The 23796-nt window shown below is 36.8% G+C and overlaps 1 protein-coding gene across 2 annotated transcripts in view; it reads right to left on the bottom strand.

Annotated features, from left to right (window-relative positions):
• DPP10 (dipeptidyl peptidase like 10) overlaps window positions 1-23796 on the bottom strand; it is a 568807-nt gene that overhangs the window by 60998 nt on the left and 484013 nt on the right. For both annotated transcript variants that reach the window (XM_062605998.1, XM_062605992.1), the window contains exons 6-7: window positions 14520-14572; window positions 14339-14420 (exon numbers count right to left, since the gene is read on the bottom strand). In XM_062605998.1, the coding sequence (XP_062461982.1) occupies window positions 14339-14420; window positions 14520-14572 (135 nt within the window). The remainder of the gene's footprint in view (window positions 1-14338; window positions 14421-14519; window positions 14573-23796) is intronic.

The following is a 23796-nucleotide window of genomic DNA, read 5'->3' as shown; positions in this document are numbered from 1 at the left end:
ACTATTCCAACTTGGAATAACTTCAGCATTCCCACTTAATACTCCAGGGAACACAACAGTCTTCCTTAACATTCACATAGACAATATGAACTATGACAAGACTAAGCAATTCCTGATTATGCCCACGAGACCTTCAGGCATTCAGGAAATGCTTCTGCTGCAGAAACCCAGCAGTTGCTAATGACAGTGCTAAAGATATCAAACTAAAGCATCTTCAGGCAGCCCACCTCTGGCTATATTCCTGTGTGACCTTGACAAGGACATACAGTTCATTGCTCTTTGGACTAGCAAAGGTGCCTTCAGAACCCAACATTCTACTTAACAGACCACTCAACCACACTTTTTGCACTATGCAGAGGGGTAAGTATTTTCACTCATGCAGAAGTAAGTGTTGTCTTGTGCCTCACACAGACAGTCTGACTTACCTGCTAACTCCACCATCATCATGGCTGAAAGCTACATCTTAGCATAAGAGCTATCAAACTTCTTCACTTCCTAAGCATGAGGCAAAATTCCATCCCTTCTTCCTGTTAGACTGCCAGCTAATTAGTTGGATAATTAATTCTTCAAAAGCTTCAAGATGTTTTTCCATCTGGGCTTGCCTCTTACCATTTGTTCTGTCTCCTGCCTTGCCATACATTAACCAGGGGCAAATTCAACCGCCCTTAGTTAGATCAGTCACTAAAATTTCCAGATGAAACATGTTTTCTAGCCAACAACTATTAATACAAATAATATCAGCTATTTATTAGACAGAACAAAATCAAATAAAGAATGTTGTCTTAGTGGCTCAGCAGATGTTGTACTTTGGTCTTCAGAGATCAAACCATGACTTCTCCAGTTTCAGGTACAATACTAAGTTGGCGCCACACTATTTTGCAGTTTAACGTCATACTGGGAAGACAAAGAAGACCCCATGACATATGCAGCAGTTGCATCTCTCCCATGCTGGGGCATGTGTTGGAACAAACACACAGCAATGGGGGAATCATAGAAGCACCAAATCACTTAGACTGGAGGAGACCATTAAGATCAGAGTCCAACAGTTAACCCAACACTGCCAAGTCCATCACTAAACCATGTCCCTAAGAACGAAAATAACTTGTTATGCTACCTAGACAACAGCTAAAGGAGTGCAGTAAGTACAGTTTAAATAGCTTTTATATAGCCAGTTTAACCAGCAGTTAACTAGCAGTTAAAACCCACAGTTGAAGAATAGTGGCACAGAGCCCTCACACTTAAATGTTACAAGGAAAAATTAGCCTGAAATTAAATAGATTGATCAAAACTTGATTGGCATTGTTTATATTGCATGATAATACATATGCATACATATATATTTTATATACCTGAAGAGTCAATGTTCTTTGCTTCTTGACCAACATGCTGCTCCATATGCAAAGTTCAACACAAACAAGTGATCTTAAATAAACACATAAATAAGCAGTATCTTAAATTAAATAAGTTTAAAATTATTTTTAAGTGATTTTTAGGAAAAAAAAAAAAAGAGAAGTCTTTTTAATTCCTGCTGCTGCTTTCACCAAAATTATGGAAAATGCAGACATCTTTTGATTTGTAAATAATATTGGAACTAACTCTGGGTTACAGGAAGAAATTAAATTCAAACCCCTGCATCCACATGGCAACTATTTGGTTGTGGTTTTTCAACATTTGTGTCAAGATAAGAAGTCTGTTTTTCATTTACCTACTTAGCATATTTGTTAACACCTTCTGGTTCACAGATCTGAGAAAACATACGAATAGCTCTGCTTCAGAAACTTACAATTAGTTTTCACCAATTAAAAAAATATTGCAAATCAGCTACAGTATTTGTCAATGCATTACCATTACAAATAAATAGCTGGTTGGCATCTCCTGCACCACTGTTCAGTGTCACCCAAAGCTCCAAAAGACACATTTTTTTCTAATAGAGCTACCGATTATGTTATTCATAGTCACAGTGTTCTCTTATCACAGTCCAAAATGAACAAATATTTTCTTGCCATCTGTGATGTTACTTGCTAGACCCCTGAGACTTATAGACTTACATTGAGATTGCCAGACCATTATTATACCCACTGCTACAGAAGATGAGTACCCCTTTCTGCCCTTTTCCCTTGCCAAAATCTTTAGTTGAAGCAGCTTCCCACTGAAGAACAAGGTGTACTTAAGATTATGCGCTGTGTGCATCAATGCAACAAAACTGCTATTTTCTTTTTTTCCTCCTGCAGAAAAAAGAAAATGCTCCTTTTGGGAAGAAAGCACTTTCTAATGTCATCCAGAAGAACCAGGCATATGGCATTATATAGGCACAGCTGTTTATTATACCCAGTTAGAAGTTCCATGACGGCAATCCAAACCTCCTGCTCCGTATCAGAGCTCCTCTATGGCCAAGAGCCAGAGGGCACATGCTGCAGTGAGCCACAGAAATCTTTCAGGTTTCTATTTGACTGCAGAAAAGATGTGGCTTTTCCTGTATTCTGTGATGAACTGGTGTTTCTACCTACAGCTTGAGGCTCAACACCCATCTTCAACATAACTGTACTGAACAAAGTGCTGGCACAATCATCACTAAAACTGTTCACAGGCTGCATGCATAGTAAGGATGATGTGTACACCACCAGTCTTCCTGTGACAATGTGACTCTATACGCTGGTGTTTCCAAGTTAGGTGTCGATTTACTCCTCCATACATGTTAAAGTGAGATCCGTTGTATATAAAATCACATGGAGTGTCCAGCTTTCTAGGCGACACTCTGCACATGTTGGAAAAGTAGCAAGATAAAGGGTCAGTATCTGCCATTCCTGCCCACAGTACTAAGCTGTGGAAGATGTTCCATGGTAATGAAGCTGGACACTCACACATTGAGAGGCAAGTAAAATGCAAATGACAGACTTTTACCCAAACAGTTATAATGCATTTCACTGGTGCGACTGATTGTTGTGCCGATGTCTTCCTTAGAGGTCCTGCAGCAATCTCCAGAACCAAACAGAATTACTAAATTTGGGTAATATAAACCAGGACACTTTTATATAAAACAGGAAAGACTTATAAAATAAATAAGATAAAACAAGAAAGGCTTATAAAGCCTTTATAAGTGTGAATTTTGGGTGGTTAGAGTATTCACTACTGACTTTCTCAGTTACAACTAGGCAGACTTTATTCAAAGTCCTTCCCCCCCCCCCCCATCCTACAAATTTTCTATCCAGATCACGTACCTTACAGCATAGCTATTTCAGGGAAAGTTTTATGTAACTGTATTGCAAAGCAGGTTTATATCCCTTTCCTCTATATTATATCTATATTTATATTGTGAGCTCCCACAGACAGGGACTGCAGACTAAAACGTCTGATACAGCTTGCAATACAGCTGCTTTGCAAGTCTCCAGTAGTGCAGAATGGCTCTGATCTCCTCACTGCAAATTTTTTTTCTTTGCAGGTCAGTCTATACTGCCATAAAATTTTCAGAGCTGTTCAGCTTTGACTTGCTCCAGCTCTTACCCCAATGCTCCACAGACCACTAAATCATGCAGCTATTGGGCACAGCTGGTACCATCAGCTACCAAAGCAAAGCATGACAGTAGACAAAAATCTACCCTTATGTGATCTATGTTTCAAAATCATCAGACACACTGCAAATGAGGCAAGAAACAAATAATAGATAATAACAAAATTATTATAATTGTAAGCAATAATAACTATATTCACTCTTAAAGGTACCAATTTTCTAAAGATTGTGATTGAACTAAAGCATTTTCTCAGAGGAAGCTTTCAAACCTTTTGATTACGTTGTAAATAAGGTGGAGAGCAAGTAGCTGTTGATCAGTGTGAAACATGGAGACCTCAAAATGCATATATCCCAATGTCATATTGCTGTGTTTTTTATCTCAGTTACAATATGTTAATTTTATTTTTGCAGTCAAGCTGCCAGACATAGAATGAACAACTGAAGCACCACTTTTTTTGCTGTCTAGATTAATGTCACAGCATCACAGCAATGTGTTAGCATGATTGCTTCTGAACAACTGCAAACAATCTACAAGGCTATTATATTTAATTGCTATTTAGATAGTTTATAAATCTACTGTAAACAATAGCTAGGATGAACTCATAAGGCATCTGTAAGATTAGTTACTAATGTCATGAAATAAACCAGGCCATGAACAGAGTATCAGCAACTCCATGATAACGCTGATGTTTATGTCCTTGATTTCCAATGAAAGTGAGGAAGCATTGCCCTCTTTTATTTAGACACACATTAATTATGTTGCCTTTCCAATGATATTGGATCATGACATTCACTACATTCACACCCTGTCTAATCCTTTTACTCATCAGTGCAAATGCTGTGCTGCATGCTGTGTAAACACAATCACATTTAATATCTGAACTATGACCCATACAAAAAGCTACTTTATAAATCTTTGTGATTGCACAGAAGATTACAGTAAGACTGCCAAGCTGATCATCTGGATCTACTGCTTCCACTCTGTGGAGCTGCCTGAAGAACTACACTGGCTGCTGCACTGTACAAAATGTCTTTGAAGGACTGAACTGCTCAGCCCTTTGGTCTTCGCCTATGTAAGTGATGAGTATAACAGACTGATCCATAAACAGTGTACGCTCAGGAACTCTCACTCCTTATTCCTCGTGTTTACTGATAGCTTCTGACTACTGAACCAGCATGGAAGACCGTGGACAGAAATGTCACTCTTACATGCTTGGGTTGCTCCTACAGACTTATCAAAAAATTGTAATCTGCCGTTATCATAGAATCTTTTAAAATGATCTCTGGTATTTCAAAGACTCATCTCACACTCATATCAAGCATTCAATTGTGTCCATGCTGATTAATCCGTAACAGAAGATAAAATTAAAATTTTTCAACGTAGTTATTCTGGAACAAAAAAGATTATGTTGGGAGTTAGGAAAATATCTCAGATAACTACCTGGGCTGTGTGCCACAGGAGGAATTTTCTCTATCTACATTGATAAAATGTAAGAAAGTACCAGCTAACAGCACAGACCAAAGGATAAAAAAGGCAAAACTAAAAGTGCTGTGATATGAAGTCAAATTTACATTTTCTACTATTCTTACAGTGGTAGATGATCCCTGAGATCACTGTACATTATTCAAATGCTGAAGTAGATCAGGATGTCTCTGAGAGCCTTCTACATGAGAAACCCAAGCAGGGTTTAACACAAAGCTTTGTCCTTTCAGCTACTATTGCTAACACAGCCTATCTCATCTTATGGTATGGGCCTTTGCCTCCCCACTGTGCACAGTGTTCTGCTGTCTTTATGATGGGCCAACATTTTAGTGGATGACATCTGCCTGTACAGACTCCACAGCCATTTACCACTTCACCCAGATAGGGCATTCAATTCAAGAAAGCCAGTTTGTCTTAAAATATCTCATTAGGAATGACACAAATAAGAATGAGAAAATTCTGACTAAATCTTGAAACAGCATTTCGGTTTGGGACTGTTCAGAGTCTGTGAAGCAACATTTCAAAATTACTGTTTACTTTCTTCCCACACAAAACTTCTGTCTTCTATTTCCGTAAATGCATTGGCATCTGCCATGAATGGTGAAGTAAAAATGTGCAATTTGGCAATATTATCTATATGACCAATACCTATTAGTCACTACTGATCAAGCTCTGTTTATACACATAACATGTTTACAAGAGCACATGAATAATATGAGTGGAGTAGTATTTCACTAAAACCTAGACCCCAACTAAAGTGATAAATATTTTGATCTTACAGGTTTCTGTCTTCCTCATTAATGCTGCTCCCACCATCTTAAAATAGATCTTTCAAATACCAGTTTGTTTCCATGGAAGTAAGAGTTTCAAGTGTTGGCTCATTGCTGGGTTGTTCAGCCTTCTTTCCTCCCTGCCAATCCATGCTTCGTTTTCTCTTGCAAACCAACAGAATACCTGACTTTTTAATCCTTGTTTTCCAGGACTGTCCTGGCCCTGAAGCTGCCAGTGAATATACAGTCCCCACAATTAGACATCCACAAGCAGTCCTTTGCATTTCACTGTCTGTCTTAGGTTGAGTCAACGTGAAAGCCCAAGTCACTTTAACGTAGTGCAGCAGTTTAATCTGCTGTGAACCTACAGCATAAACATCATGGTGAAGCTGTAACCCATTGCGGGGGGGGGGGGAAAAACATGCAAGGACATTCATGAGTTGGTGATAATGGAATTTAATATCTCTCTTTCAAGTAAGACTTGGCTAAAATAGAGAGAAAGAGCATAGAAAAGCATTGAACATGCCCAAATATCTGTGGTTGTAATCTGGGGTTTTTTTTTACTCCTTATCACAGGGAGTCATGACATCACCATCCATGAAGCATATACAGCCTTTCTGGTGTTTGTTTCCTCTCCCTCCACGCTCCCTTTAAATAACAAGGACCATCTAACTTGCTCGTCACCATATGCAATGGCTAAAATCCTGGTTGATACACGTAAAGACAACATTGATCTAATCTGGGCCAGGATGTCCTATCTTGACCACTGGGACAACTGAGCTAACTTTCAAGGACACATATCACAAGGGAAAAGGTAGGTTCAACCCGGCTAAGGGGGAGTCACTGCCACTTCCACTGACATAAATCCGTCTCTGTTTTTTTGATGGACAGTATGTATCAAATGAGAAAATAAATGTTAATATACAGCAACATAACCTATCAATAGAAGAGCCAGAGAAACCTTGCCACACAGCAAGAATTCAGGTTTTTTTCCTACGAGGTTGGTTTATCCCTTTAGCTTGCTCTTAGCTGAACTCTGGTACCATCATGGGGACTAAGAAGTCTTCTGAAAGTCTCCTGCAAAAATTTTACAAAAAGTAAATAAAATTTGTGTTTAACATTGGCTAAAACAACCTCTGCCTTAGAAACTGAACCACAAATCCATCAGAAACATTAGTTCTAACTACTCTTCTCTTTTGACATGTTGGTACCTTATCGCATGGAACTTTCCCCTTTAAAAAACCCTAGGTGATAACAGATTATATAATAGATCTGGTTTTCTTATCTCATAGATAAAACCCACATTTACAGCACATTACCAAAAGATGAATACAGTAAATTTTCCACCCCATCCTCTGGTACATCAATATTAATTTATTTATTTTTTTTAATATGAAATGACCAAATGATTATATGATCCATGGATACAGGCAAGTCTGCAATGCTTTTGGATTTTGGAGTTAAATGAAAATACAGTCCATATAAAACTTCTTACCTACTCTTTCCCAACCCTATTTTAGCAAAAAGTTCAATCAGATTTTGACCTTTTTTCTCATTAAGCATGTATTTAGTTTGTATGGGTGGCTATATCCACAGAATTTTAGACTTCTTAAGTATAATTTTCTTGTTTCTGCATTATATAAAGCTACACAATTTTCATGCAAGGAGCACAGCAGTCCTATTTTATGAGTCACTGGACTTGCACTTAATATTAGCTAACAGACAGAAGTGTGAGTATTCAGGTATGCTTTGTTACACATACACATGCTGAACAACATGACAGTCTAAGGCATGTGTTGCTATTTTCATCTTTCTCTGCATGCTGCTGCACAGAAAAGTCCTGCTGATTGCTCCTATCAAATGTGTCTATGATTGCTTGCATGTGTCTTCATGAGACTGTGTGTGGATATATATATACACACACCAATATCTATGAGAAAAAACAGTGGTCTCTAGAACAATGATATATCAAATTTTCAATATATTTGCTTACAAAATAGTTATTGATATGAGACTGGATAGAAAAACACACTACCTCTGTGCACAGCTGGCATACTGATTCAAACAGTAGCTGCACGCTACAGCAGTGATAATAGAATAAGAATCAGGAAAATAGGAAAGGAAACATCTTTTATCTGCCCTCTCAAATTATTCACTATAAAGCTGCAGGGCCTTTTATTGTTCCACATGAAAAACAGCAGTAGAGAAATAATGCCACTATAAAACATATGATTTTCTCATTATTCCTTCATATCTTTTAGGTACAGCCAAGTACCTCTTTTCACAAAGGGCTACTAATAGCTAATCCTCAATAGTTAATACTTTTAAGTTACATTTGATACCAGGAAACATTCATTGCATTTCACTAAGCAAAATGATGAAGCAACTTCTCTTTGGGTGACGTGGTTTAGTGTGTGATGTTCCTGCTCATGGTAGGTGGGTTGTAACTAGATGATCTTAAGGTCCTTTCCAACCCTAACTATTCTATGATTCTGCGATTCTTCTGCACTCAACTTAGCCTTGCTTCTACGTACATAGGTTTCTGCTCTTTAGGGCTTACAAAACTGTTATTGAATATATTCAACCTTGATATGTAAAATCTATTTTTCTCTGTTTTCCAAAATCACCTATATTTTCTGGCTATATTCTCTTTTGGCTATATTTTTTTTCTTTGAAGAATAGTTTGAATTCAATTACTTGGAAATGCAAAAAATGTGTACAATTTACAACTCTAGTTTGAGACATCTAAGAGAAAATCCACAGTGTAGTAGCAGCTTAGGAGGAGTACAGTTTTATCTAAGACTTTTAGGTAACTCTAATTCTTATGCGAAGAAAAATATTATATTGCACATGCTCACCATGACCCTGACTAAAAGCAGTTCTTGTCTCAAAAATAAAGCAGCAGAAAGCCTTTGAAAGAATGCAAGATGCTAGGCTTTGACAGAATTTATAACTGGATTGACCATCCAACACATTTCACCTAACACACACACAAAAAAAAAAAAACAAGAAAAAAAACCCCAAAACCAGAATGCCCAGTCTTGCAAAACAATCCATAATCTAACTTTAGTTGCTGGTCAAAAGTCTGCATTGTAAAGACTTTTTTTTTTTTCACTTTTTCATTCAAATTCTTAGCCTCTGACACAGTTTCCCAGCTGGAATCTAGAAATGTAATAAAAATTTTGGAAGTGAAAACCAAAAAAGCTTTAGTAGCCTTCTTCATTTCTAATTTTCTTCAGAAAGACATGACTTCAGCATTTGCTCGAATTGTGGTTCAAGCCCTGAAAGACTTAACTAGGTGGGCTATGCTTAACCATAAAGTTTTCCCTTTCTTCACAGAAACATCCTTATGAAGTCAAAGGATCTCCAAATATGCTCTGAATTACAGAATCTGTAAGGAACCCCTCATACATTTAAAATATGAAATCATACCTGAGATTAACGTCACATTAAAATGTTCTTGTTTATTTCTGGTTTTCAGAATAAATTCAAGCAATTTCCTCTGTTTTCTGCCATTTGCCACATTAGCATCATGATTAGAAGGAAAGCTTAAATGAAGCCTTGACATTTCCATATGTGATTTTAAGTTACTCAGTGATTGAAAAGAGCAAAACACTTTCAAAATAAAACCAGCAGATTAAATATATTTATTTAGGACTTACTTCATTAGCATTAATTAAGCTTTGACTTGGCTCATGAACCCTGAGAAGATCCCTTTTTTCTTCATTTGGAAATGGAAGTGGTTTTGCCAGGAGAGGGTGCCAAGTGGCCACATCATTAATTATGCAAAAAAGAAAACACATGGAAGATATTTTATAGAAAGATAAGTTACTAATTTTTTATAGTAGTTGTACTTTGAACCTTGACAGAAGCTTTCAGCAGCTAATGGCTGTTAAAGCATCTGTTGAGCAAGGTATGTGTCGAGCACTGTCCTACTAATTTCTCATTTATTAAGTCTAGCACTTATCTGGGTACTTGGCAAATAACATCAAAGAACTCTTCTGCTGCAGTATTTCTATTATTCAAAACAGTATTTGAAAGCCTTAGAGAAAAAAAAACCCAATTTAATAGTCTGATTGATTTATGCATTTCTGTGGGGCAATAGTTGTTGATGTTGAGGCGAAGGCAAAATTAACCTCAAAACAAGACAACCAGGATAAAGGTAACTATCATTTAGCAGAGGGGTAGGAAGTCGTTACCTGGCACATTCATTAATAACAATTATAGCAGGTATCTCTCTGCTTTTTTTCTGGGGTTTCTGTTTGTATGCCTACTTTTAGGTAATTTTAATACAAAGTGAGGTCCTTTTCACTGGATTCCCTCCCCTTCCCCCCATTCTTTTTGAAAAAGCTTCAGGGCTTTTGTAAAGCCACTATCTGTGGCTTTTTATGTTTCATTTTGTGGAACAAGAGGGCAATTTCTTGTTTTCTAATATTTAAAATATTTTCTAAACTTTTTTGAGAGCATCCTGAATCCACAATTCAGCTACACACAACAAACTGTTCCTTGTGTATACAGGATAAGAGGTAATTCTACACAATGATGACCTGAATGACATTAAAGCATAGTAAAAGCTCATCTTCAGCATTACCATTTGATAATGTTATGTTTCTTGATGGCACCAAATTTTGACAAGGAGAGTCATCAAACTTATGTAAAATTATCTTTTTTTTTTTACTATTTTCTTGATTTCTGTTTTGTGAAAATATGCATTTACTTATGCATAGACATTCATACGTACGTCAATGGATCATTATTCATGCTGATCCTCCAAATATATGACTCAAGTTCCCTTCCAAAGCACTTAATATATCAAAATAAAAACAAGCTCAATGCAACAAATAACATAAAACCACGAAGTTAAAGTGACTTACATGGATATATGTTCACAGAATAAAGTGAAAATAAAAGTATTTCACACAAAATAAACATTTTACCACCCAGGCATAAGAAACTTTATGTAAAACTTTTAAGAAATATCTGTGTCAAACTGAACAACTTCTAATCACACTTCACTGGGAGCTACCTGAAGTAATCCATCCAATAACTAATCAGAAGAACTACCTGTATCACAAGAACCACTGGGAAGCAACACTACAGCTTTCATAGAAAACTCTGCATACACCAGAGGTCAGTTTTCATATTCAGGCTTCTACAGTGATACATCTCCATAGATAGATCCAAACAGAAAAGGGGATCTGTCCTATCAGATACAAGCTAGGTACAGCACAAAATCACGAAAACCTTTGCTACTAGTGGAGAAGATAAGGCCAAGGCATTTCAACACCAGAGGTCCTTTGAAACCCTACAAGGCATTCTCCTCCTCAGTAAAGCCTTCCTACAAGGTATGTGATAACTCTGAAACATGCAATGAGGTCTCTAATCAAGTAAACTGGAGCCAGAAAAAATATAGTAAAAGCAATTAGCTTTGCTGGTTTGTTTTCCCCAGAAAAATTTAATGCTGTGGTAATGGATTCTATAGAAGTGAGGTAAAAAAATTAACAATCTCTTTTAAAATGTAAATCAAATATGAGAAATATTTAGCAAATACATAAACAGTTCCCTAACATACCAAGTCACACAGAAATGGTATTTTAGATCTGAGAGAGTCCTAGCACAGTTAAAAGACAGCAATTTAAAAAAGTGTGACCTTGAAAACAGTTCTCAAACATAAAAATTTTGTGACCTTAAAATACATTAATTCATTAGATAAAAGTTTCTTCCCCCAGTGGCAAACATTTTCTATTCCACCACCAAAATGCCATGACTCAAACAGCAGATGTTTCTCTGAGCTTTTCGCTTAATCTTTACAAAATCCTCTAGGTAAATAGCAAGAAACTGAAATAACTTGCAACCAGTATGGCAGCTTCAAAACAATGGTATTATGGCCCAGTCACGTGGTGTCTGATATAAACCTAATTCTGTTGTTGTTCACTAGCCACATGTAGCTTTCTGTCCCAGTAAACAGCCCTAGAAATTATTCATAGATAACTTATACTGATGCATGATTTTCACAAGGATGTAAAGAATTACTGTATGCTTGATTTCACTGCAGCCATATTCCCTCTGTGCAATAAGAAGTTCCCAGCTTGATACATATTTTCCTGCTCAAACACTTTATTTCTGTGTTTTTTTTTTTCTTTTCATCTTCTTATATTATCTATTTGGAAACCTTGACAATTATCCTTCATTTGAAGAACTCAAATTAAGATTCCTGTGCAGGCTACATTGTTACTAGGTCTTCTGCAGAACTAAGGATTGGAAACATTTTACCCTATACCTCATTTATTGAAAATAGTTGATGCAAGTGCATGTGTTATCCCCTATCACTTGGATTTAACCCAGGGACTTCCAAACAGTTGCAGTGTAAGGTTAGGGTCTTTGGCTCAGCCAGACATACCTGTGCCTTGCAGTTTACATGTGCAATTTTTGCTAACCAGTCATGGCTATAGTATTGCTATTATCCTCTCCACTGCACCTGGAAGGGTGTTATTGCTCCTCATTTTAGAGATCTACATATAATTTTTTAATGTGACGGTCACAGGATATGTGTCATGGGTCTTTCTAGATGAAAACTTTGTATACAATTTGTTCTCCGCTTAATTTTAAATTGCAATGAATAGACTATGATCGCCTTGGGTGGAGCAATTGTTCCACTGCTTTTTTTGCTTATAGTAAGTAATTACTATGTCCTTTTTTCATGGAAAAGACATCTTTTCTCTCCTGAACCTATTCTGCTGGAATGATCTCTACTGTCTTGTTTCTGCTAGAGGCAGCTGTTCCTTTGGACAGTGGCAACAACCATTATTCACAACAGCTTTTACTCATTCATGCTCCTACAGTTTTGGCTTGCTGGTGAAGTGGGAGGTAGTGTGGCAAGGCACTACTGTCACCTCCTTTTACCACATAAACAGCTTCATAAGGACATCCTTCTTATTGGCAATTCTTATGGAAGTGACCTTCAGTATACTGTCATTGCAGGTGTGTATCTATATGGCAATACTTGGTATCATTTAGAGTGTACAGAAGATTTTGTGTTTTAATCAAAGTTATTATTTCCTAATTCTGCAGACCATATGGCACCATAAAATAGTAGAGCAGATATTTTTAAAGCATGGCATTAACTTTACTAGGAACATTAACAAAGATGAGTAATGTTATCTTCACTGAAGCATTAATTATGCAAAAGTTTTGGACGAGTCAGGTTGTAACTAAGACAACTACCTACTTTTTTCAAGTTCTGAGACTTAATAGGAGTCCACCTGTGCCCATATCTGAAGGTATTTATACATAGTTCCAGAATGATAATCTAGGCAAGACTGAAAGAGAGCATTATTCTGATTTATTATTTTTCTGAAGGTTATGATTGGTAAGTCTGTCACTGTTCTTAAGATATATCTCAGGAAAACAAAAAATACACTTGCATGTAATTGTAGTTGTACTTGAGATTACTAATAAGAATCAGAGCACAGAAATCCTTTGAACTGAAATTTTATTTAAATTATTTTTAAATTCTGTTCAATTTTGCAAATGCATCACCTTTCTGCTACAGCCTACATAGGTTGCCAGCTTCCATAATAATGCCTGGTAAATAACCTGTATTTGTTGCCATCAATCCTGTCATCACACTCTCATTATTAATAAACAATATAATTATTAAAACACAAGCATGTTCCAGTTACTTTTTCCCTCCTGCCTTCACTTGCTTAATGCAGTACCTTCTAACCAGAAACATTTTTACATTCGCACCATCTTGACGAATGATATAAACAACGGGATATGATCTCTAAACATGTTCTCTGCATGAACAAGTCAGATGTGCAAAGAGGCTTCTGGATCATGCCTGTGAGCATTAATAAGCTTATTAGAAAAATGTAACAAGGATTACCTGCCTTATTCAGATAGCTGAAGCTTTTCTAAAGTGTCTTGCCTTTAACTACCGAGCCAGGTCAGTTTAAAAGCACTGTTGTTCAAAACCCACAATTTTTTTATTCTCATACTGAGACTGGTCATGATACTTGGATGATTTATGGATGATTTATGCTCATAACAAATGGCAAAACTTTTGGTACAAAACAATATATGAAGCATAGCATTTCTGGTTTTATTACTATGAGTTGAATGTAACACAACTGGCCTCGGCAACGATTTTCATACTGAAATAAAAACACCGCTTTTCATTGAATCCATCACATCCACTTTTGGATGTCAAGCTTTTTCTTTTACCCACAGTTTTCACCGATCTTGAGTTTGAAAAAATCCTTCACTTTCAACTTTCCTTCTCTCATAGTAGTAGTCATCAAGATGGTTATTATGAAAATTACTTAAGTGTATATTTAGATGATGTTATTCCTTTAACAATTATACAATTTGCTTATTGGGATTAAACTGGAAAAGCATGATTACATATTTTTAATAAAAATAAATAAATAGATCCCCAAAAGGGTGTAACAGGATCATACTAGCATCATGCAGAAATATATAACAAGACTTATTTTAAGGCTTTTTATTTATTACTTCAATCTGTCGGGAACAAATACATTATTAAGCCAAAGCATTTTTAATGTCTGTCCTTACCAGTTGCTGTCCTTGGATGCCCCAGGCTGCATACTGCAAAATTGAATCCTCTACTTCTGGAGGGTTTAACTCCCAAACTTCCCTTGAAAAAATGTACACATTTTTACTTGAACATACTGGCATCATCTTACGTATAGAACCACCGAGAATGACATCATATTGAAAAAACAACATGACCTACCTGGTGTGTATGTTATAAATCACATATGAAGCTGTATAAGAATAATGAAAAACCTGTGACAAAAAAAGAAAGCGTAAGAATTACAAAAAACAAATACTGGATTAAATACAGACTACCACTACAATAGCCAGTCTTTCAATCCCTGTGATCACCAGTATCGTTACTACTGAAAGATTTTACTGAATTATAACCAATAGACTTGAACCAGGGTTTGAATGTTGTATGAGACACACATACTCATCTATGAAGTTAATCAGATACTTAAACTGTACAACAACTGCACAGAAAATGCTCCTGTCAGAAAAATCTGTGCTCCTGTTTAAGAAAAGGATTTTAAAAAGCAGAGCAAAGCCAAAAGAAAACTCCAATAATGTACATTAGGAAAATAAATCACTTTTCCCTGTCTTTCTTCATCAAGTTATGGTCAAAATAAACCACTTTTCCCTGTCTTTCTTCATCAAGTTATGGTCAAAATGATTGTACAGGCATCACAGTTATTTTACTTGAAATGCAGACAGATACAAGGTCATATGGTATTTTTCTGACTGCATGCTACGCATAGCCTGAACGCCCTTCTGGGCTATGGCTCACAGAACAGAACAAACTGAGTGCTTCCCTGGGCTCTGCTGGTTGTAGTTTTCCTTAATCATCTTTCAGTGTGATTTTGACTGACTTTCTTTGAAATTCAGGGAAAGTTGTTGGTTTAGTTTTTTTTTTTAATTTACCTGAGATTTTTTCATATGCAACAGTTCTGGTAAAAGAAAAAACCTTATTTGTCAGTAAGCCTGATTCATCAGGAGTCACAAATGATTTCTGGTCTCAGAAACCCCATGATTCATGGATGGGAAAGAAAAGTAAATCTAATGCAGTCTTATGCTGCCATCTTTATTTGTTGAAAATTTTGTTGAAGTCAACTGAACTCAACAGAATTGCCATTTAAGTGCAAAATATCAAGGCCTGACGTATGCAGACCCAGAAGATCCATGGTGGGGAACAGCATGGTACAATGTATAATGTGATGCATCACCACACTGAAAAGCTGAAATAAAATCAAACTATTACACATTTTCTCTACAGTCAAATGTTAGTCTATATACAGGTAGTGAGTAACAGACATTTTGCTGTCTTCCAGGCTTGGATGATTGGTTTTAACCTAGCTTGTTTCTTTATCACTAAATCTCACATTATGAAAATAGCATAATTCCATAATATTAATTAGTTTTATTATGAATTTAAATTAATATGTGGTCTTGGAATATAAAAAATATTGGTAATTAATTATGACTGAACTAACAGAAGCTTTTTTAAAATGTAAACTACTGACAGAAAGAAACACAGGGTGACACACTAGAGTTGCTGTAGCTTCATGTCTATCTAGTTACAGTAACTCTGCCTGGCACATGAAGGACATACATCTAGGCACTGTCAGGCGAGTTCCAGTTAGATGGAAAACAGATACAGCTGTAAAGCTTAAACCCTGATATAGGTATATGTGTTCAGAACATTTCAGTTTATGTTATCTGCACCAGGAATATTTCATTATCTCTTCCAAAGAGAAGAGACAAACGAGAATCACACATGAACACAGCCATCGGAATTTGCTGCTATCACATATAAGAAGGGTTTCAGAGGTTATTATTATATCCGGACATCATTCAGTAACAGAACCATCAAAAACATCCTTCCACTGACTCTGTTTCCATTATCAGTTTCTGGCCAACACACACGAAGTATTTAGCATGTCCTAAATCCTTGCTGGGTGATGCGGCAAGAAGCCTACAAATATCTGTAAGATTAGTAACTGTACTTTGTGAAACTGTTGAATGTTCCTTTTTTGAAATTTCCCTTAAGACAAGAATCACTTCCAACATCTATGATAACTAACATCAAGTATTGCTTCAATGAGAAGAATCACAGATGTATTAATAAGAATGCACCAAACTTAAGGGCTTTTTATGTTACAGGTTATAATAAAATGCTTGGCCATTTAAGGTCCGAAAAATACTGTGACAGAAATAGAAACAAATTATAATAGTATTAGGATTGCTGTAGGAGGTACAAACACACCAAGAAAAAACATTCCAAGTAATTTGATCTGTTTTCCCTAAATAACTGCCATAAACATATCTACTATCATGTCTCTATACAATATATACATACACATCTAATCATATACACAGCAGAAGTAGACTACTTGCTTACACACCACAGTGTTTAAAGATCCATGGGGTTTCTGGGAAAAAAAATAACTTGGTAAATAATGTGATTGAGAGTGTATCAAGACAGAGTTACTCAAGTACTGCTGGTAAGACAACGAGAAAAACCACTGGCTTCAAAGCTCCTCCTTTCTTTTATAAGTTTTATGTTGCTAGAGAGGCAAGAGATAGCAAAGCAAACGAACATAGTTAAATGATGGTGGTTCCTGCATAGGGTGTACACTGCCAGAGGTTATCCAGAAGGGCATCTGCCAGACCTGTTAAAAGGCCAGTCTCATATAGCCAGTTACAGCAAAGAGGAATGAGTCTCACCCTTCGAGGAAAAGGAAAAAAGGATATTACAGATAACATGTAGAGAACTGATAACTATTTAGAAAATAAATATATATATAAAAAAGAATATATTTCAACAAGAAATGCTAAAATAATATTTGTGATTTTAATACAAAATATGCTATAACAAAAAGAATAACTCATATTTTACATGGAAACTCTCTTCTTGCTTTGCAGTAAATTTGCTATTGAAATATTTATGTAGAAGCATTAGTATCTTTGTGTTACAAGTATTAATGCGTTTGAAAGAGCTTCACACCAGAGGAGACCAACATTACAATCACTGTCTTTGCCATTCAAATCCAAAGTGGTATCACTACTATTCTGAAATGTTTTGAAACATATTTCTTCTGAATTCAGGCTTTTATCAACTTATAAACTGAAGACTAGCTTTCATCTGATGCTGCCCAATACTGTAAAATTTAGCTGCATTTGTATATGAAAAAAAACCTAAGAATCTAAAGGAAAAGGTGAAAGAAGTTTTTCAAGACAAATTGTTCCAGTCAAAACTTACTGAAATAACAATCTATTATTCAGCTAACAGTAAACAATAAAAAAACTCCACACTTATCAATCATGACCTCAATTTTTTGATGACATAGTGTTTTGGGTTTTATGTGTTCTTTATTTTCTACCTTTCAAGAAATGTCTTCGTCTTTCTAAGGTTTCTTAAAATGACATACTATCATGGAACTTGATGCACAGGCCAGCAAAATTCAGAAAAGCAATGTGCCCTATATATTTAGCCAAATACACTCCACTAATTCTGTAATATACTCCAGGAAATATTCGTCTGTCCTGGGCAATTTGGAAATCATCTCTCAGCAGAATAATGTTTGTGCTAAAAAGCAGCCAAGAAAACCTCAATAGCAGTTGCTTTTTTTTTTTACAGGATGAAGGCCCTCAGCTCCAGGGAAACAGAGGGGATATGATGGCATTAGAACCTCATAGAGATGCAATCACAAAATACTCAGGCATCCTTTATCAAATCCCTATATTATTAACTAATTATATTCTTTTACGTGTTACTTACTCAGAGCAATAAAGATGCCTCCTGGCTGGCAAAGCTTTTTGGAAAGTAGTGAACTTACTGTCCTATATTTTCATTTTTAACCATGCTGACACAAATACTCTGAACTCATCTTTGCAGTTCTCAGTGCTGCTGTAACTCTGTAAATTCTACTTTCAGGTTCAATAAAGACTTCTCACAGGGCATAACAAACCTCAGTCTGAGCAAGAACGATAAAAAGTGATAGTATATGAAACACACTGAAAATTTTAGCATTTACAGTAATATTTTCAGTTATTCCAAAGTTTATCAGCAAAATGGGGTATATATCTCACATGCACTATCCCTAAGGCAGATATCTATTTATTTGTATTGTACCTAGCAAATAACAGAGACTATTTAAAATATATGCCCTTCCCATTAATAATAATAATAAAAAAAAAGCAGCAGAGTACCATAGAATCATAGAATAGTTAGGGTTGGAAAGGACCTTAAGATCATCTAGCTCCAACCCCCCTGCCATGGGCAGGGACACCTCACACTAAACCATGTCACCCAATCCGGCCTTGAACACTGCCAGGGATGGAGCATTCACAACCTCCCTGGGCAACCCATTCCAGTGCCTCACCACCCTCACAGGAAAGAATTTCCTTTTTATATCCAATCTAAACTTCCCCTGTTTAAGTTTTAACCCATTACCCCTTGTCCTATACCTACAGTCCCTAATGAAGTGTCCCTCCTCAGCATTCTTATAGGCCCCCTTCAGATACCAGAAGGCAGCTATGAGGTCTCCATGCAGCCTTCTCCAGGCTGAACAGCCTCAACTTTTTCAGCCTGTCTTCATATGGGAGGTGCTTCAGTCCCCTGATCATCCTCCTGGCCTTCCTCTGGACTTGTTCCAACAGTTCCATGTCCTTTTTATGTTGAGGACACCAGAACTGCACACAATACTCCAAGTGAGGTCTCACGAGAGCAGAGTAGAGGGGCAGGATCACCTCCTTCGACCTGCTGGTCAAGCTCATTTTGATGCAGCCCAGGATACGGTTGGCTTTCTGGGCTGCGAGCGCACACTGAAGCTGGCTCATGTTCATTTTCTCATCAACCAACACCCCCAAGTCCTTCTCCTCAGGGCTGCTCTGAATCTCTTCTCTGCCCAACCTGTAGCTGTGCCTGGGATTGCTCCCACCCAGGTGTAGGACCTTGCACTTGGCATGGTTAAACTTCATGAGGTTGGCATCAGCCCACCTCACAAGTGTGTCAAGGTCCCTCTGGATGGCATTCCTTCCCTCCAGCGTATGAACCGAACCACACAGCTTGGTGTCACTGGCAGACTTGCTGGGGGTGCATTCAATCTCACTGTCCATGTCAGCGACAAAGATGTTGAACAAGACCGGTCCCAACACCAGTCCCTCAGGGACACCACTTGTTACTGATTTCCAGATGTATATTGAGCCATTGACCACAACACATTGCATGCGGCCATCCAGCCAGTTCTTTACCTACCAGTGGTCCATCCATCAAATTGATGTCTCTCCAATCTAGAGACAAGGATGTCATGCAGGACAGTGTCAAACACTTTGCACAGGTACAGGTAGATGACATCAGCTGCTCTACCCCTGTCCATCAGTTCTGTAGCCCCATCACAGAAGGCTACCTAATTGGTCAGGCAGGATTTCTCCTTAGTGAAGCCATGCTGGCTGTTACCAAGCACCTTGTTGTTTTTCCTGTGCCTTAGCATGCCTTCCAGGAGAATCTGCTCCAAGTTTTTGCCAGGCACAGAAGTGAGACTGACTGGTCTGTAGTTCCCTGGGTCATCCATTTTCCTCTTCCGTATCCTACCATTCCTCTATTATAAAATAACTAAAATTGCAGTCTATGCCATCATGCCTATCACACTCATCTGAAAACACATACACTGACTTGGAAAGAGAGGCAGTTTCTCAGATAAAGTTCACGACCATACAGATTGCTACACTTCATCGGTGAGATATCAGATTTTTTATGCGTTTACACTTCTGATCACATGGAAAACAAAATCTAGTATTTTAAGAGACTACTAGTCTGAATGAAAAAAATATTATATTCTTCTTCTACAAATTAAAGGATTTAATTAGAATTAAAGCAAGTGACACAGAAGATAAAGCAAGGGGTGGCTGGAACAAGATTATCATAGGGTCTTTTCCGACCGAAACCATTATATGATTCTATGATAATCAAACTTAACTGTGGAAAGTTTTAACTGCTGCAATACTGGATGCTTGTCCAAAAATGGATGATTGTCAGACAGTATTATTTATAAAAAGGGAAAGAAGCTACTTTTATTGCTTCATAGGCATGAGTCAGTTATTATGCAGTTGAAAGTTTAGAGAACCTGACATGGAAAATGTTTTGTGTGCTTGAAAGCTTTTCTATTTTTTTTCCAGCTACATCAAGTGGTCTAATAAAATATATTACCTCTTCCCACATATATTGTCTCACTTTTCTCTTCAGGCCATCACATCTGTAACAGCAGTTTTCCTGAGACGCAAACATTCCTGAGCCCAACTGAAAAAAAGGCCTACCTAAAACTAAATTGATCCTTCCTATTTAATAACCTGTGTTACACTTTATATCACAAAACGCATGTAAACAAAGAAATCAAGGGAGAGGTTACACTGAATAGCAGAAATAAACAGGAAGACATCTTGCCAAGGACACTCACTTTTTCATTCACTTGTGGCCCTTCTCACTTTTAATATCTTTCATAATACATTAGTGAAATGATTCAGCCTGTTTTTAAACTTGCTTGGTGAGTGCCAGACACAGAAGCTACTGGCTTTTGTACTCAGTCTGAAGAACAGCAACATGAGTAGAATTTAGCCTTCATCCTCTTTTCTACAATTGAATTAAGCAGAATTAAGAATTTCTGAAAAATCTGCTTATGTTCAAAACCAAAGCAAAAGACTTTGCCATAGTAAAGCGATTACAAGGCCAAGTTAAAAGGTAACCAACCATTCATGCAAGAAAGTACTCTCACATGAGGATACAGAATGAAATACAGATGCACAGAATGGTTACTGAGACTTTTTGAAGGATTACGGAAATTAATGCACTATGCTTGCAACATAGTCACATCGAAAGCAAGTGATCAGGAGACAAGATGAGATTGTGTTGCTGACTTTGGGTAAGTCTATCCCACAGATGCACACAATCCATCTAACTCCATGTGATCAAACCCCAGTTAACTGGAGTGCAATGTAGTGCAATACTGAGCTAGTTGTGCATGAGCCCACATTGCTCACACACAGGGCTTCGGCACAGCTCCTCAAGCACTGCGTTGATCCAGCCACAGCATTTTCGAACAGAAATTAGTATCTACACAGAATGTAACAACTTAAAAATCAAGGCTAAAAGGAGGCTGGATGGCTCTATAACGTTCTGCTGTATGGCAGAGATCTGACTTCTGTTACTTAATTTTTAGCTAGCATGAAATGAGGCAGCTAAAATAAATAACTTTATTACATATTCTTACTATGTCGAGCTACTATACATTCAAGTTCACTCTCTATACAAAATCACAGCCTATACAATTTATACAAAATTATACAAATTCTAATTTTCAGTAATGAAAATGGGAAAAGACTTTGAGCGGGTTATTAATGTCGTATACAAACTCTCTATTCTGCTACACATTTGGAGAACACCAAATTATTTGTGCCCAAGTTTTGTCATTTGTGCTAGTCTGTTGAAAGCAAATGAGTTACAGAGGGAGCGTGTTAGTCTTTCCCTTATGCCATCAGAATTCCAAGCAGCAACTTCTTGCTCTCCAAAAAATGAGGATCAACATTCACATAACATTCTATTCCTTATTTCCTTTTCATGAGATTTACATGTGACTGCTAGGGCTGCAGTGCAAAGAAGATCAGTATCTGATGTGCTAACCCAGAACTTTCACAAAACAATAAAAATTATATATTCTTTTCTTCCCTTTAGATCGTGAGATTTGTGACACCATTGTTAGTAAAACCTGTGACGGAGTTAATAAGATAAAATTAGCAGGAGCATGACTACTGCCAAAGGCTGTAGCATGACTACAGCTGCTGGATGAAACTTCCATCTATTTTGCAATTTATGTGCTAAATAAATTATTAATGTCAATGCTATCAATAGCATCAGGTTAAATCCATCTTTCTTTAAAACTCTATTATCATTCACTTCAAATGTTCCCCACTTGCCTGTCTAGACTCTGTGTTCTCCAGCACAGGAACTGCTTCTGAAGGGCATTAAGCAACTAAATATGGCTCAGCCATGTTTGGGTTTCAGGTAATTTGCTGCTTCAGTGTTTTAACATTAAAGAAAGACCTCTGCAGAATTAAATTCTGAGCCACAGACATATAAACCTACTATATAACACTAACACTACAAATGAAGAGTTTGAATAAAACACACACAATATGGACTGACTCTGCATATTTATGAAAATAATATTGGTTAAAGATTGGATTTCTGTTGGTTTCATGCCATGGCAACAAATACAGTGAAACCTCAGACTGTGTATTGGTACCAAAGTTCAACTCACTTAGAGGTATACACCAAAAATGGTTCACACCATGCTCTAGTAATGTTGTACTTTTTGTTCTTGGGAGGTGTAGTGTTTGGCTGTTATTTTCCTGGTCCCAGATTCAAAAAGAATTTAACATGACTTAATGACTACTTTAATATGGATCATATATGGATTAGAGAGAAGCACAGAATTTAACTCCTTCATGAATTGCAGATTTGCACCACAATCCAGTAAAACTTTTCAGCTTACCTTAAATTTAAACTGAAGCTAATGATACATTAATTCATAGTTCCTACAGCTAGGAAGGACTGCTATGATCATTGTGCTTGAATAAAGTACTGTCTGACCTCCTACATCTGAAACAAAGCTTACGGGACTTCTCATTTTAAATAATATCATGCACAGAGATTCCCAATGTGTTCTTCAGTGGATTTCAGAGTAAACTCAGAGAAATGACCAACCAAAGTGTCTATAATAATGAGATGACAAATTCCCACACATCTTTGAATCCTAGTGCTTCTACCCAATTGTGGAACCAAAAAACTAGAGGCAAACTTTGCCAATATTGATGTCTAAATCTCTCTATAATTTTTTTTCCAATATTTGGCCTTCATAGGTAGAATATCTCATTTCTGAAAGCTCTGTATCTAATTGCAAAGAGTTAATCTAAGACAGCTGGATGCATTTGAGCACTGAAGTTAAATGACAAGGTTATAACTTTGCAAAGCATCATATTTATTTGTTTCAATCAACATCAATTACTTGTCATGACTGATAAGAACCACTGCATATCATTGATAATAATTTACGGTTAGCATTAATACTTTGAGGTATGAAATATTGCCAGCTGTAACAACGATATGCTGCCAGATCAAAATAAATATAAAGGCAAGATATTTCTAGACATGTAATTTATCTATAAGAGAAAAAGCTGTCATGGAAGCCTAAACACAAAAGCACCTCTAGAAAATCTGCTAAAGCTTCAACTGTTCCACATATAATTTCTCAATAAGATTAATTATCTCAAGAAAAAGACATCCACTGCAGACTGTTAATTCACAGTCGGTTAAACTCAGTTCATCTAGCAAACAGTAATGTGATACAAACCACTGTTCAGAATAACCACTAAAATTTCTTTTTTTTCTACATCAACAGCTGAGATAGACCACCCTATAT

Source organism: Pezoporus occidentalis, unplaced genomic scaffold (assembly GCF_034315485.1).
Source record: "Pezoporus occidentalis ecotype Australia unplaced genomic scaffold, CSIRO_AGI_Poc_V1 ctg12, whole genome shotgun sequence".
NCBI lineage: Eukaryota > Metazoa > Chordata > Aves > Psittaciformes > Psittacidae > Pezoporus > Pezoporus occidentalis.
Note: the sequence above shows the minus strand (reverse complement) of the source record. Positions and strands in the feature narration are given on the sequence as shown.